This window comes from Uloborus diversus, chromosome 4, assembly GCF_026930045.1.
Source record: "Uloborus diversus isolate 005 chromosome 4, Udiv.v.3.1, whole genome shotgun sequence".
Lineage (NCBI taxonomy): Eukaryota > Metazoa > Arthropoda > Arachnida > Araneae > Uloboridae > Uloborus > Uloborus diversus.
This window is the reverse complement of record NC_072734.1, coordinates 124,375,308-124,391,366: the sequence shown is the minus strand read 5'-3', so window position 1 is coordinate 124,391,366 and position 16,059 is coordinate 124,375,308. Positions and strand designations below refer to the sequence as shown.

General features: G+C 35.3%; 1 protein-coding gene across 1 annotated transcript in view; it reads right to left on the bottom strand.

The window, feature by feature from the left end:
* LOC129219827 (protein prickle-like) overlaps nucleotides 1–16,059 on the bottom strand; it is a 102,028-nt gene that overhangs the window by 14,931 nt on the left and 71,038 nt on the right. Inside the window, exon 3 of the mRNA XM_054854131.1 lies at nucleotides 6,702–6,950. Coding sequence (XP_054710106.1) covers nucleotides 6,702–6,950 — 249 coding nt within the window. The remainder of the gene's footprint in view (nucleotides 1–6,701; nucleotides 6,951–16,059) is intronic.

The window sequence follows — 16,059 nt, the reverse complement described above, 5'->3', positions numbered from 1 at the left end:
GCCAACATGTCAGCGTATCTTTTCCGAAAAAGAGACAGGGGGAGGGGGCAGTACCTTTTCCCAACAGAACTGGTCAATAGAGTTCTCTAGTACACTGTTGATCATTCATTGAAAGCACCACAGCATTTACTCCTCAAGTCTCTTTGATTTCACAACAAGAACGAATTCTGCATTTGAAAATATAGATTTCACAAAACTGCAAGAGAAACTACAGTTCCATCCATTAGTATGCTTCTTAGTTAAAGGCACTGAGTCTGGGTAGGGTTATCATACGGAAAATAAAATCTCCAACACAAAGAAGGAGTTGAGCTAGATATACTCTAACTTTGGAAGATTTGTCTGCACACAAAACATTCCATTTCGTAGATCAAAATTTAGCGCAAGACAAAGCAAATCCTAAAACTTCGTAGGCGTTTTTTATCTTAACTCCTTTATGGAAAGAAAGAATCAGTATATCATAAGTTTACTGAGTACAACGCTGTATAACAGGGCTGGAGAAGGTGGATCGTTCTCCCGACATTGTAGAAGGATTCGTTGGTACGTAGTTAGTGTGCTACAACATGCTTGGTGACATATGACACCCTAGGAACACTAGCACGGACTGATTCCTCAACTTATGTCCCGGCAAATGATCTCCTGAGGACATCTTGCCCGTTCACAGCAGTATTCACCTTTTTTGTGGCCCTGTTACACGACCTTGTTCAAACTGTGAAATCTCACTCACAATGCCGAATCCAAAAAAAAAAAAGTTCACGAAATTTGACGTTAGCAGATAAATAAATTTGTTAAAAATTTTGAAAAGAGTAATAAGTCTGATGATGCTAACCATATGGGAAAATAAAGTTTTATCCCATCATCAAATCTTAGATAGGTGCATTTTTATTACAAGCATCATCAGCAGCGTGCTGCCCATGATTTAATTTTCCGCAAACATTCTTCAATAAACGCATTCTTAGCTTTATAATGCAATAAATTTGGGAGTTTCTTGCTGATACAGTCTGCCCACGGATTACACGGAGTTGGCAAACGTACAGTTAAGACGAGTCTATCTGAATGAGGGGGAAATTAAAAATTTGATGAGCGTGTTCCGCTCATTCGAATGTGACTCTGCTTAATGTAGAGGCTAACATACATCTGCAAAAGTTGGCATCCCTGAAAACCAATAGATTCGTCCATTTCCGCCTATGAACCGGATGTTTGCCTTTTCATCTAATCGGTGGTCAGACTGTACAGATTAAGATAAAAAAATGAATAATCAATAGGAAAAATAATAATATATACACTAGTTTGGGGGAAGAGGGTGCATATTATGAATACTGGTTAAGTTTACCATTAAATGTGATCATGATTGATATCAATTTTCTATCTCTTTAAAAATAAATATTACTTAAACTGTTGATACAAGGAATAAATAAAACGGATCACTTTCACTTTTAATTGCTGTGACATTTGGCTTCTTTAATGAAATAAAGCTTCTTCAGAATTTTTCCTACAAAAAATCACTTTCCGATGAAAATTATTCAAATTATGTTTATACGTGACATTAATAGTAATTACTTTTGAGGAGGAGTGAAACCACAAAATACCGCAACGGGTGATATTCACTGCCTAAACGCTTTTTACAAAGCGTATAAAATATCAGCATGAAACATCAAGGAATGAAAATATTTACTTTTATTGATTCCGTGCAGAATTTCATCTAAACATTACAAAATTTACTTTTTGCATTTCCCTTCTGAAGATTACATTTATGTACATTTGAAAAAACTTATTCGCTGGAAATTAAAGTGATTATTCCATAAACCAGTCCAATATTCGGCAGAATTAGCAAACTTCAAATGAAGTTCCAACAGCAACAGAATTTCCGTCACCTTCAACCATCAACCCCCCCCCCCATAAGTACTATAATTTCAAAATGTGATCCCCTACACGCGCTGTCTCAATCACATACTACGCAATAATTTCGTGTCATCAATTCCTCCGCTGTCAATGTCCCCTGACCCGCTTACCTCTTTCCTTGCTTGTTAGCCGCCGTTTATCACGTGACATCAACATATATTTTTCTAATTCTTCTTCTCAATTAATTCGGATCACATTCGCAGATCACGAATATGAATCTGCAGTCAAAAAAGTCGCCACTTATCTGTGAATGCATGTGAACACTGTATCACAATGTTCTTCGGAATGTAACAAGTAATAAAAAAGTGAAATGGAAGTGATCACAGATTTCTGTAATTTGAATGTCGTCATTCATGCTTTTTTGATATCATCAGAGTGTAACAAATTGCTTCTTCTTCGTCTTTTTTTTTTTTGGAACATCTATCATCTGCACTATTCGTATTTGTATACCAGAATACGAGAGCGAGAGCAAAAAGAAAAGTCTTCTTTTACTGCTCCCTCGTATTCAAATTGTACTTTTACGATTTGCCATGAAAATAGCTTTCATTTAGACAACACAGTAAAATTTACAATGTTTTGAAGTTAAGTAAATTTATTTCACAGAAATTACATTACATAGATAGATTGTTTTTTTTTCTTTTAATTTTCAAGGATTTGTCGTCTTTTCTTTTTTCCAGTGTGATTTAAAATTTACATCTACCTTTATTGTGTAATATTTTCACGCCAACATTTTCATTCAGATAAGATATCCAGTCCATAATTAATTTTAAAGTTTCTGTAATCATACATTTACAGCTTTCAAAATAAACATTTTGCTTCATTTTCTTCTATCGGTTTTTCCGTTTCGAGTTGTTTCATTTCAAAATTAATGGGCCGTTGGGTTGACACCCTCCCTGTATCCTGTATGCGTATAAATATGAAATAACAGGGTGACCAGAAATAACGCAACGCTTTCATTTGACTTACTCAGTAGAAACAAGAAATATTTCCTACAAATAACTTGATTTATTATGAAAAAAGTGTCAGAGAAAAAAAATCACTTTTCTTCAAAGTGTCCGACTTTTGCAAATTTTGATGAAATTATGAGCCATTGGTCGCAGTTCGACCAGTGCCATTTGATTCCATTTCCAAAGCAACGAACGCTCCAGAGCTTCTAAACTTTTGTGAGCTTTCGTGCTTGCCCTTTCCTCTAAAATGTAACTGTAATAATATGGGGCTAAAGTCACCGTCCAAACACCGTTTCCAAAAGTTGTTGAGGACGAGTACCACATCTTAATGAAAATCTCTTTTTGATTCCATTGTTCATTTGGAATCAAATTGCATCAAAAAGAAATTTTATTGATTGTTCATTTTGGTTCCATAATGAATGAAAATGAGAGGTATTTTGCCTGTTGCACAAATTCCTGCAAACAGCATGACAAAATTTGTGATTTTGACGATGTAGAAACCATGGAAGATTTGCCTGGTGAAGTTGTAGACCGAATAATATCATTCTGATGATTGCATGAATGTTCCACTTTTCGTCAGAAAACTAATCAATACCAGTGTGGAGTTGTTGCTCGTACTGGATCATTCAAGATCAAGCCGCACTTGTTCGTTTTCTTCGATGAGAAGTTGCACTCGTTTCAGCTTGAAAGGATGAAGGTTCAGCACCACTTTAGCATGGACTGTGATTTTTGAGTAAACCCTGTCTCTCTCGCTATTCTTCTCATCGACAGTGGGCATTTTGGAATGCACGTTTTCTGATGAACTACTTCTTGAGAGCGTTTACAGTTCTTTTTCGTCTCTTTTTTGATAGGTCCCCTTTATGACCAAACAGCTAAATCCTCTGATTGCATTGTGACGCACTTTGAGCAATCGAACAATCTCTCACAAACGCTTTCCCTGACCATGAAGCTCTAAAATCGAGTAACGCTGGGTTCATCCAATCTTTTGAATAAAAAAATCGAGTTAGAATGGTAAGTGGAAAAAAAACTTTAAATCCAGTAATAACGTAACGACATAACCATTTACCAACAGTCGAAGTTGTTTCAAGTCACAGTTACGTTATTCCTGGTCACCCTATTATGCACCCAATGGAAGGTCACTGTGACCTCCGAAAAAATTCCTTTTTCGGCAAATTTTGTCTGACGATTCGGCAGTGTTTGGAGTTCTATTTGGCAAAATCATTATCATTCGGCGAAATTTGGAGTTCTATTCGGCAAATTGAGAATTTTCGCCCTCCCAAAAATTAAAGTTCGGGGCCTCCCTATATGCACGTTGCACTTACGTAACATATAATGCCGTCTCTACACTGTAAAAAATCTCGGAAAACTCTCTGAATATACAAAAAAGTTTTCCGTAATACACAGATTCGTACGCCCTCCGCAGTTTTCTGCTATAATCAAAAACGTTTCCCGTTTAGCAAGAAAGTAAGAGTCGACGCATGCGCAGCTTACACGGCACCAGCAGCAAATCTAAACTGAAACTTTCGAAAGCACGCAATGAAAACAAGTGCTGACTCATGTATGCTAGTAACACACTCATCAAGGGGATTAGTAGAAGTTTTGTTCCTCGCATGAATTCACTGAAGATAATTTTAAAGTCTTATATTTTCTTGCTTATGTATCGTCATGAGATTGAATTTGAAGCTATGTCACTTATTTTTAAGTACGAAGTGCAAATTCTCGACGCATGCTCGCGGAAGGAATACTAACTGAAATTAAAAACCAAATAACTGCCTAGAGGACGCCATGTAAATTCATTCCGTCGCATAACTTGTGTAGGTAATTTACTTTTTTCTTGGATACTTTTCTTCTTTCAACCAAATGGGTAATTTTTGTTGGCAGAATTTTATTCTGTCATAAAAATCACCTTTTTGGTGACCAAAGCCTGCAAAAGACCACCACCGACGAATAGGTAAGTCGCTTGCAACTCTATTACTTTAAAGAAATTTAGTTCATGTAAATCTCGTTAAAAAAAAAAACTATTTTCTTCAGTATAATTATTTCGTTGTGAACTATTGCAATTTGAAAATATTTTACATTACATAGAACACATATTTAAAGTGCAAGTGTGTCTAGTTTTATTCTGTAAAATTTATGAATTGAAGATTATAAAAAATTTAAATAAGTGTTATTGTGTACTTTGTTTTTATGTGTCAATCTCAGTTAATATTTGGCTGAACATTTATGTATCAAGCATTATGAATTAAATGTTATAATATGCAAATTGTCAGGTTTGATAGTTCGTCTTTAAGGTTGCATGTTTTCATTCTCTTGTAAACAGTGTAGCTAGATTGTATGAAGTAAAAAAAAAAAAAAACTATCTCTTGTAATTAGGAACATAGTGCTTCAGTATTATCTAAATGACGATACCTCTTTAAATATTTGCATTAGCGAAACGCTTTAAATTAGTTAAATGTGAATTAATTTACTTAACAAATAAATACATATATGTATTTAAAAGTGTCTTCATTTTTTTCGTTTTACGAGCCTCAATTTTACCAAAAGCAAAAAAAAAAAGACTTAATAAAATAATTTTGTATTTTTACACCATATTAAAGTATTTGACTTATAATTTATATGATACTTTGATTTATAATGTATATGATACTTTGATTTATAATGTACATGATGTTGCTTTTTCAAGGGGGGGGGGCGCTTCATAGCATTTTATGGGTGCACCATCACTCTTATGGTGTGGGGGGGGGGTATTCTCGTATATATGAAATGGAATAATCATGTAATAGAGTTCAATGTTTTAATAAATAAAATATATAATGCATTTTGCGCACACTGTAAAAATAAAATCAGTAACCTATTTTGAATAAGTATTTATATTTGTGATGAGCTGTAAAAGGGCAAGAACAGAAGAATCAACCCGAATGATTCCAGCAGGGGGACTTGGTGTCATATTTAAATTCATCAATTTCTCTGTTGGTACTTTTCGGTACACTTTGTTCGTCAGAGAAATTGACTTGAGGTGAACGAATTCCGGAACGCGAAGGGTAGGTAAGTCCTGTCAAATTTTATCCGAAGATAAAAGCTATCAAGTTTGATACAAGATATGTTTTTAAGTTCTGCATTAAAAATACAATATGTTGATAGTTTTGTCTTGAAAATATTGAGAGAAAACTGAAGTTTAAGATTGTTTAACAAACAATCTCCACTTTTCAGAAGGTACCCCCACTCCAATTCCCCGACAATTTTGTGATTAGGAATGAAACTAGTAGATTATTTCATAATTTTTCAAAAATTTATAACTGTGCATATGTTATGCTGTTTACCATGCTATTTGTCATTAGAAATTCCAAAAAAAAAAAAAAATCCACGAATGATTCTAAAATTGCTTGTATTATTGCTCTTAGATATGAAAGAATTGAAACTGATATGGTATGCAATACTATAATAAAGAATTATATTTTAGAAAAAATCACGGAAAAAGGATTCCGAAATTCTCGGAAACGTTTTTGAAAATTGTTTGGAGAATTCCGAAATACTCGGAAACGTTTTCGAAACTTTCATGAACCACAGCTGCACAGAATACTCAGAAACATTTCTGGAAATTACGGAAAGAGGATTCCGAAATATTCAGAAACGTTTCTGAAAATTACGGAAAGAGGATTCTGAAATACTCAGACACGTTTCTGGACATTACAGAAAGAGGATTCCGAAATACTCAGACACGTTTCCGGACATTACAGAAAGAGAATTCCGAAATACTCAGAAACGTTTTCGAAAATTTCATGAACCGCAGCTGCACGATATACTCAGAAACGTTTCCGAATTTTTTTTACAGTGTAGCAGTTCTACTACACTTACGTTTTTGCAAGGCATGGGGCCATCTTGTAGCAGTTGTCGTGGTGTGCCCCTGCCTAGTGCCTCCTTTTTCCTCTGCTGGGAGAAGAGACGCAGTTCCCGCGCTTCCTCCTCGCTGAGGGCGTTGCAATAACGCCCCTCGTTGTCGTGGGGCGGCAATTGGTGCAGCAGCTGCTTGATGCGATACCTCTCGCCCACGCTGTTCACATACGGTACCTTAGCCTCGGGCAATCCACTGAAGTACAGGTGCACCTTAAGGAAAAAAGGAAGTCTTGTTAAAAATCAAACGACAAATTGATTATTTCATGACAACATATTGATAACACATTCTATTTATTATTTTAATGTTATATAAATACCAAAAAAAAAGAGCTTGGGGAAAAAGCTTTGCTAAGATGCATATCAAAAAAAAAAAAAAAAAAAAAGATAGAAAGAGGGGAAAAGGTTCCGTTTACGGTTCCAGCGCCGCGCCGCGCCGCAAGTATAGTGCACCGGAAGGATAAAATTCAACAGGTTTCTTGGTAGGTTTAGGCGGCGAACTGACTGAAATAATGAAGATTATCAAAGTAACAAAATATTCTGTAATTATTCATCCGTGTTCTTCAAAACTCTTTGGCACAACAAGTAGCAAAGTCTTCCGTAATTATGTATCCGTGCTGCGCAAAACTTATACAAAAGTAACAAAATATTCTGTGATTATGCTTCCGTGTCCCTCTAAACCAGCCCATTTAAACTGAAAAATAAAAAATAAAATAAAATAAAATAAAGAAAAAAAATACAGAAGTTGTCTGAAAAGAAACAAATGATGCATGACTGCAGCAATGAGTTAGAATTCTTCATGTTTGAAAAGCAAACAAATGACTGAATTCATTTTCAAGACAATATTTTAACGTCATCCCCTTTTTCTCAAAATCACTTTTGATCGATGAAGCATCTTAAACACGTTCTTCATGGAGTGAACACTACTTTATCTGAAACTCATAAATATTGTGGAACTAAATCATTTGAAAGATGCTTTAGAATGCTAGTACATGCTGAGGAACGAACTTTAATTGCTGCAATTCTATTTCACTCTCATTATCAGGAATATTCTTGTCAGGACAACAGATTGGCCATTTATCGTGCAAAATAACAACCTCGCACGAATTAAAACGTGTCCCACAAAACAAATGGACACTTTTATCGTTGCCAAACGATCTACAATTAAAGTTTTTGGACAAACAAACGCTAGAAGTTGTCCTTGAGAATTACTGCTTTACTAGGGGAGTGGGCTTTGAGCTATTTGTTATGGCTCACTGTCATTAGAAGACAGCAAAGATCCACTAGTTGTCGATGAAGGATTGGACTTTTAACCTCACCCTGTTTGTGAGGTTGCTTTTCGGTAGTTTTTTTTTTTTTCCCCTGGAACGTATAGATAACTTCCAGTGACAAAATGTACTCACGCATGAACAGATTTATTGCATGTCAGTAGTAAATCGTCTTCGAACAGCGAGCGACTAAGAATTGTAGAAAAGCCGCCTCATTTGTTTGCGCACACAGTTAAACGGACACATATCGGTAAATAAGAATCTTCAAAGAATTTGAAAAATCAGGTAAAAGATAATGAATGCCTGTCAGTAAAAGTCAAATTAGTGTGTTACCTTTGAAATTAGAGTCTACAAAAAAAAAAAAAAAAAAAAAAAAGAGAGAGAGAGAGAAGGAAAGAAAACAAGAGAAAGATTGGGAAGCACGTTGTTCGATTAATTAGTTGAGATTAAATAAGAAGAATCTTTTTCTAACAGATTGAGATTGCACACTAACTAATGATAAAGACTGAAAAAAATGTCTGGTCGCCAGGGGCAAGTAAAAGCAAATTTATTAGTCGCCACTCCTTTTTTTTCTAGTCGCCATATTTTTTAACCCCCCAATAAAAGTAATAAACAACAAATTAGCCCTTAAATTGTTAGAACTGACACATAAACAATTGTTCCAACCAATATAGGTAAACACAACTAATTAGTGAATTAATTGGCAACATAGTGGGGTTACTGCTCTGCTTATCCCTAATGTGTGATATCATTCTTTATTATCTGGTGCTGTGTAAGATGAGCTTGCATAAGTGGAATTTTCGGGTTCGTTTGGATTTTTTTTTTTTTTTTTTTTTGGAAATATTTTTAATAAGATGTTCAAATGTATTGTGTTATGTCGTTCTCCCTCTATCTCTGTTGTAAAGGAAACTTCCCTCGCGTCCTTACAGAAGCATAAAATATTTGTAGGGCAACCCTACCTTTGGAAACTCGAAGAAATTCAAATGGTTGCAACTTCGGAACGGGACAGCAGTTGTCGTGTTTTGATCCGAAGTCGGAATAATACTTAATATGTTTCATGTAAAGTTTGACCACGGAAAGATAGCGGATGACCTTGAAGTGGAAACATAATTTGTAACAGGTTGTTTCTTATTACTTTACTAGCAAAAATACCCGGCGTTGCCTGGGTCAGTAATAATTATGAGAAAAAATTGTTAATTGCTTTTGTTTTCTGGTTTAAGTGAAAGAATTTAAAACACATCTTTTTGACGCGATTAAAAATCGAGTTTCTTCCTTACCCATAAAAGTAAAATAGCAATAAGTATAAAGAACAAAATAGTATTGATTTAGAAACGAAAGCACTATATTTAAGCATATACAAATTTCCAAAACATGAAATTATTCTTCTCATGTTTAAAAAGATTAATCTGTTGATACTTTTTTTTTTTAACATGGAGTCTAAAACCTTCTCTGTACTGCTATTGAAGTTGCTCGTAATCCCCTTGTACTTGCTTTGGTTATTTTGGGAAATTTCAATTATTGTGGGCTCTTGGTGCGATTTTACCGAATTTGCGGGAATCGTTTTGGGATACCTTCGATGACGTTCCCTCCTTCTTTCCTTACTTTGTAGAACGATATGATATTAATTTTCATTACAAAGATATTATCGCCAGGTGCTGAGATACTTTTGGCCACCATAAAATGGCGCTGAAGAGTTTCATCCGAAATGTTTCCAAAATATGTAGTAAAATTTGAGGATTGTTTGAAATTGTGCAAAAAGGAAAATTAATGGAAGTGTTTGTGCTGTTTATGGATTTGCCTAATTTAGTTGCTGTATTATTTAACACAGTAAAAAAAGTTTTTAAAAGATTCTTTGATTGGCGATATTTTGTTTACATGGTGAAAGCTGAGAAACATTATGACGTAGTAGTCCTCGGCTTCAAAAACAGCGACGTTGAAAAAGACTGCCAAATGCATCAGCTACGGAAATCTTTCTGCAAAAATTTTGGCGATCTGCTGGTTGATTAGATAATGAGTAAGTGTTCAATCAGCATAAATAATAATAAAAACCATTAATTACATTAAAGTTCCGTTTAAATGGAAAATGATCAGCCAAATCATATATTATTTGTCAATCTTGTGCAAAAATCTTACTTCAAGAATTGACTTGAGAAAAGCCTTGAACAGTCACGAAAAGCAAAGATAGTCAACAATACAACAATATTGTCGCTATCGACAGGGAGTTGAAATGATACACTAAATACTGTATTGAGTTTAGGAAAGCCTTCGAACATGGAACTAAAAAGCTCATAACTCATTTTTTATTCTATTTAGAAATTTCGAATAGGTGCCATCTTCAGCAGAAAAATCAGAGCTTTCGATGGACATATAATGTAAATATGTGCAAGTATTTTTTCATCGCTATATTAGAGAATTTATACGAAAATTGTATTTTATTGCTCCCCTAAGGGGGTTTTGCCCCCCATAACGGGACGAAAACTACCCTATGTGTTATTCTGATGCATAAGCTATATTATTGTAAAGTTTCATCAAAATCCGTTCAGTAGTTTTTGCGTGAAAGAGTAACAAACATCCATACATCCATACAGACAAACTTTCGCATATATAATAGTAGTAAGATAATAGACAGGATCAGCGAGAACGCGCCTCTTTTACTAGGCGCTTTCTGACTGTTGCTAACCACTATTAAAAGTGATACGTATAATGTTTCCGCTTTTAAGGTCATCCGCCATCTCTCTGTGGTCCAGTTTGATCTATTAACGTTATTTGTTTTGAGCTTTTTTAATGTGCTTGAAAACTTAACGTGTACATGAAAATAACGATGTTTCTTCACGATTATTGACCAGCCATTGGAAAATTTTACACCTTGAAAAACATAGGCGTGCGCACGGGGGTCACCAGGGGTACCGTGGTATCCCCATTAGTACATAGGAATGAAAGTTACTTTGAAAGTGGCTAAAATTTTACATTTTTAGGTTTATTAATTTCTTACCTCATACTCTTTAAAATGCTTTTTTGCTCACAATATTTGAAAAAATTTCTTAAGCGAACAAGTATGGGAGCCTTTCCAAGCGCAATTTCAACCTCCTGGTACAGTGGTACCCCCATTTCTGAAGCCCTGCGCACGCCTATGTTGAGGAATAGTGGATAGTTGGAACGCAGTGCGAAAAACTGAAATATATTTTTTAAAGAACCGAAATGCCGTTGGACTGTAGCAGCACTTCTCTGGGTCAGGAGTGTGGTTCGAGGGACATCTGTTTGATGCCCCGGGTTCAATATTACAGCTTAATTTATCCACATGCAATTTTCTTCTAACTTGATTTGCATTCGTGGTGAATGAGTCATCGGCAGGCGGTATAATACTTTGTTTCAAACGTCCTCATTAAAACGACTTTCCATTAAGCAGCGATTTAAAACCTCAACACACAAAGCACTTTTTACGATCGCGCAGACAAAATCATTCACGTAACTCGTTCTGCGGCATGTCGATCGTTAAACCTGAAAATGGCCGTCACGATGGGTCATTCGAATCGGGAAAACGCGATGAATCGGGCATTAAATCCCTATTTAGACCCAATTAAAAGGGATTTAGAGGTCTCGAAAAACACGTTACGAAGGGCGATAAAATATCGTTTAAATTAAAGATTTAGGGCTTTTATGGCTTGGAATGCACGAAAAATATACAATCGACAATCGTTTGAAATTTTTTAGATGCATCTAAATGCGAGACCCTTGCTGGTTCATTTACTTCTTTTATTTTTAATTAATCAACTTATTTTTTAAAATTATTTCTGTGATTCTAAGATTAATCGAGAGAAAATTCAATAAACTTTGTGAAGTTTAGTTCGTTTGGATACGATAAACTAGTTAAATTTTTAACAAAAAAAAAATGAAGGGGGGGGGGGAGAAGCAGACCAAAGGGAATAAAAAAGTAACTAAAAATTACTAGCATTTACATTTATGCCATTTAAAGGAAATGCGTCAATGTCACGATTGTGATAATGTTGTGACAGTACTGCTTTTAGGAGGGAGACTGAAGGAAAGAATCCATTTTGCAAAACAAAAGAGATCCATACCTACATGCATATTTATTGAACAAAAAAAAAGAAAAAGTTGACAAAAGTAAATAAGTAATACTTTAGATAATAATAACAAAATATGCAAGATCTAGTTGAAGTAAAATTCCTAGTACATCTAACTAAAACAAGATTTTTAGGTGACTGTCCTATGATACCTCATATACCTGTTTATTTTGTTTATTGGTTAATCTAACTCTGCAGAAATTTTAGATTAGTTAGTATGCAGAAAGTAGTTTAGGAAATAAAACTTCATGTCATTGAAACGAACCAGAACCTGTTGATTCATGTAGCTTATTTGGTTATTATTATCGAATAAATACCATAGATAATAATACAAAAATATGCAAGATAATTGAAGGAAAATTTATCATGCATCTAGCTAAATTTATCATGAACAAACCAAATGGTTTGGCTGGGCATGTTTTCATGAACATGAAAATAATGTACATGAAATAATTCATATTCATGTATGAAATAATAATATTTCATGTGTACATGAAATAATTCATTTTCATGTATGAAATAATTCATACATAAAATAATTCATTAAGTGTTCATAATGTACATGAAATAATAATATTTCATGAAAATAATGGCTTGAACTGGTCATGAACACCATTGGCTTGGCCATGAACTAGCCAAAACAAAGATGTTTAGGTGGGTATCCTGTGATGCCTCATAAACGTCCTTTTTTTTTTTGTTTATTCGTTAAGCAAAGTCTGCAGAAATCTTAAGATTAATTAGTATGCAAAAAACAAGGTGCTGTTTAAGGAAATACGACCTCACGTCATTGAAAGAAACCAGAACCCGTTGATTCATGAAGCAAAAATGTGCCCCGCATCATTCTGTCGCGCCAAGAGGTCATCTGGAGCGTTTATTAATTTCTCAAAAGGCCGATATGGTCCGGCGGGCAATGAAGAGGACTGTGACTAATGACTAGCGACGCCATGTTGGCACCATGTTTCAGAGCGGGCACATTTAAATACCTCGTATGCATATTCATGAGACGCCTACGAGATTTTCTGAAGATGAAAGTATCTATTTTTATTCGCCGTTGAAATCGTTTGAATCGGTCTACCTTCCGTTTTGTATCTACATGAACGTCACGTATGTGGGAAGCTCAACTTCGTTGTTAAAGATTGTATTCTTCCACCAGAATGATCTGTGTCTAATCGGAAACAAAATGAGCAAGAAAAACCTTTCAAGTGGCACGCTAATTAGCGTTTAAGAAGTTGAAACCATTGAGTCACACATCCGAGGCGGGGTAAATCCTTGAAACTGCTCCCCCCCCCCCCTACCCATCGTCCTTCCACTTTTATATTGAGTTTCAAAGAAAAAAACAGTAATAAAGGTGAATTTTCTGCTCTTTAGAAGTTGTCGTCCGGTGCACCATGACCGAGCCGGGATTCGAACCCGGAACCTCCCCATCTGCAGCTAGACTTTTCAGACCACTATAAGGCAAGAGACAAGTATGAAAATTTGGTGGCGAAGAGCTGAATTACTTGCCAGAGAATCTCTGATGGGGGGGGGGGGGATGCGCTGAAACAAAAGTTTCACTTTGCATGCAAACAGAGAGGCTGTAGTATGGCAATTTGCATCCAAACAGAGAGGTTGTAGTATGGCAAATTACAACCTCTCTGTTAGCGTACAAGATAAACTCAAGAAATGCAAATAAGCCAATTCTTACGCGATTAAAGTGAACTTTCCACTCTTATGTCCATAGCATTCATAGGTCAGTAACAGGACAGCACTGAATATCAGTTTTCAAAGCATTCTTCTTGGTAATGGCATATTTAATATTCTTCATATCTAGCAAAGCATATTCAGTATTCTTCATATTTGGCAAAGCATATTCAGTATTCCTCATGTTTGCCAAAGGATATTTAGTTTTCTTAAAAACTACAGAGGTAATCAAATCGGCAGCTAATTTGTTCTTCATAATTTCTCCCGAATAGCGGTTAAGAAAAACTTCCCTACAACGTTATCCCGCTATTCGTTCAGGATAATCCCGTTGTATCAAGTAATGTTTTTGCGCTAGACATCATCTAATCATATTCTGACTGAAATGCTACCTGACACCTAGGTTACGGAGAATCTCATTGGTCGTACTCGGAAGATGGTCGGTGCTCTATAAAACGACCGGCGGTGTCGATGTGATGCAGAAAGTAACGAATCTTTTTTAATAACTATGTTGTGATTGAGTTACAATACTATAGACTAGTGGTACCCGCCAGGGTCGGATATAGGATTTCATTGGGGGGGGGGGGGGTCATGCATGCTCAAGAACTACGTACAAAAATTTTCTTCTACGAACAGCACCCCCCCCCCCCCCGTAAAAAACTCTTCAAATATACAAACAAAAATCATTGAAATCATAAAAGCACTTCAAATATGCTTACAAAAATCATCGAAATCATTTTAAAAGTTTTCTTAAAAATAATTTTTCAGTTTTAGAATGTAAGCCGAAAATTTTTCGGAAACGACAACTGAAACTTTTCGGAAATTTCGGAGAATAAAGCACCTGGTTGATTAAATATTTGCATAATACTCGACACATATCCATCTTAGATTATAAATTTGCATGATGCTCGACACATCCATCTTGTATGCAGAAAAATAACATCACTTAAAAGAAATAGTAAAAATGCGGCAAAAATCTAATTAAAAATTAAATATTCCATAAATATAGTGCGTACTTGTTAAATTACTCACCGACTGATTAATTCCAATTGTAGAAAATTGGTGGTTGACGAAGACGTCACAGTCTCAGAGTCTGATACAGGAACTCCAGATATGTTTCCATCGGTTTTGGGTTCATCAGTTTTTTTCAACAGTCAAAAAAAAAAAAAAAAAAAAAAAAAAAAGACCACACTGCTTTGTCACTCGAACGCTTCATTGTTTTTGTTTTGGATCAGGGGTTCCTGAAATGAGTGCCGCGAGCTGTCCATATTTTCAATATGCGTGTATAATTGAAATAGATTAGGTTGCAGTGAAAAAATTGTAATTCATCAAAGGGTGTCGGAAAAAATTGGGATATGTTGGGAACTGTTATATGTAGTTTTATTTCTAACAAACACGGCTTTTTTTAACAGAGTTTCCGCCTATATTACGGTGGGCTAGTTTACGAGAAACTTTGAAAAATGAGGTTTTGTGCTAACACGACACTCAAATTTTACATTTTTTTGCACGATACTAAATCCAAAACACTGATTTAAACTAATAAACTGTTTACAGCGCATTTAAAAATAAACTCAGCACGACTAAAAACGAGACAACCTAAAAATTGCAACAGAAAGAAATTATAATTTACTCAAACTTTAAATGAACAAAAAACATTTACACACTCAAATGTTTTATCGATTGAAGCGATGTCTGTAGTTTTGGATATGGTTTTACAAAAACTATCGTTGATTAATATTTTTGCATAAAAAGTGACCTGGCGTCAGACACTTCTTAGTTACTCTTCATTATACTGGCTCCTGAACACAGCGTCGCAGACTAAATGTCTCAAGAAAAGCTATTTTACTGTCTACATTTTAAAGATATATGCTATGAATAGAAATGTGACAGTTAATACCCCCCAAAAATATATGTAGGGGAGACCGGGGCAAGATGACGAGCCAGGCAAGATGACGAATGCCTTAAATTTTCCGTTTTAAACTAGGTAACTGCATCAACTGCATGCTACTGGCTCTCCTATCCGCTATTCATTCAGCAATAGTATAGAGACGCTGAAATCGCTATGTGTTAGTTCTGCAGCTCTGATTGTTTACCGTTGCCACGGTATAACTTTTATGCATGTGTAAATAAGCTCTGCTACGGATACATATAGGATATATCGTGTCTCTTTAGTATTTATAAGTAACTTAGTTTAAATACTACCTATTACCATGAATAAATGTCAATTGATCGCCTTTTTTATGGCAGTGGAGAAGAATCCGTTCAGACAGGCAGTCTGGGGCAAGATGAAGGGCA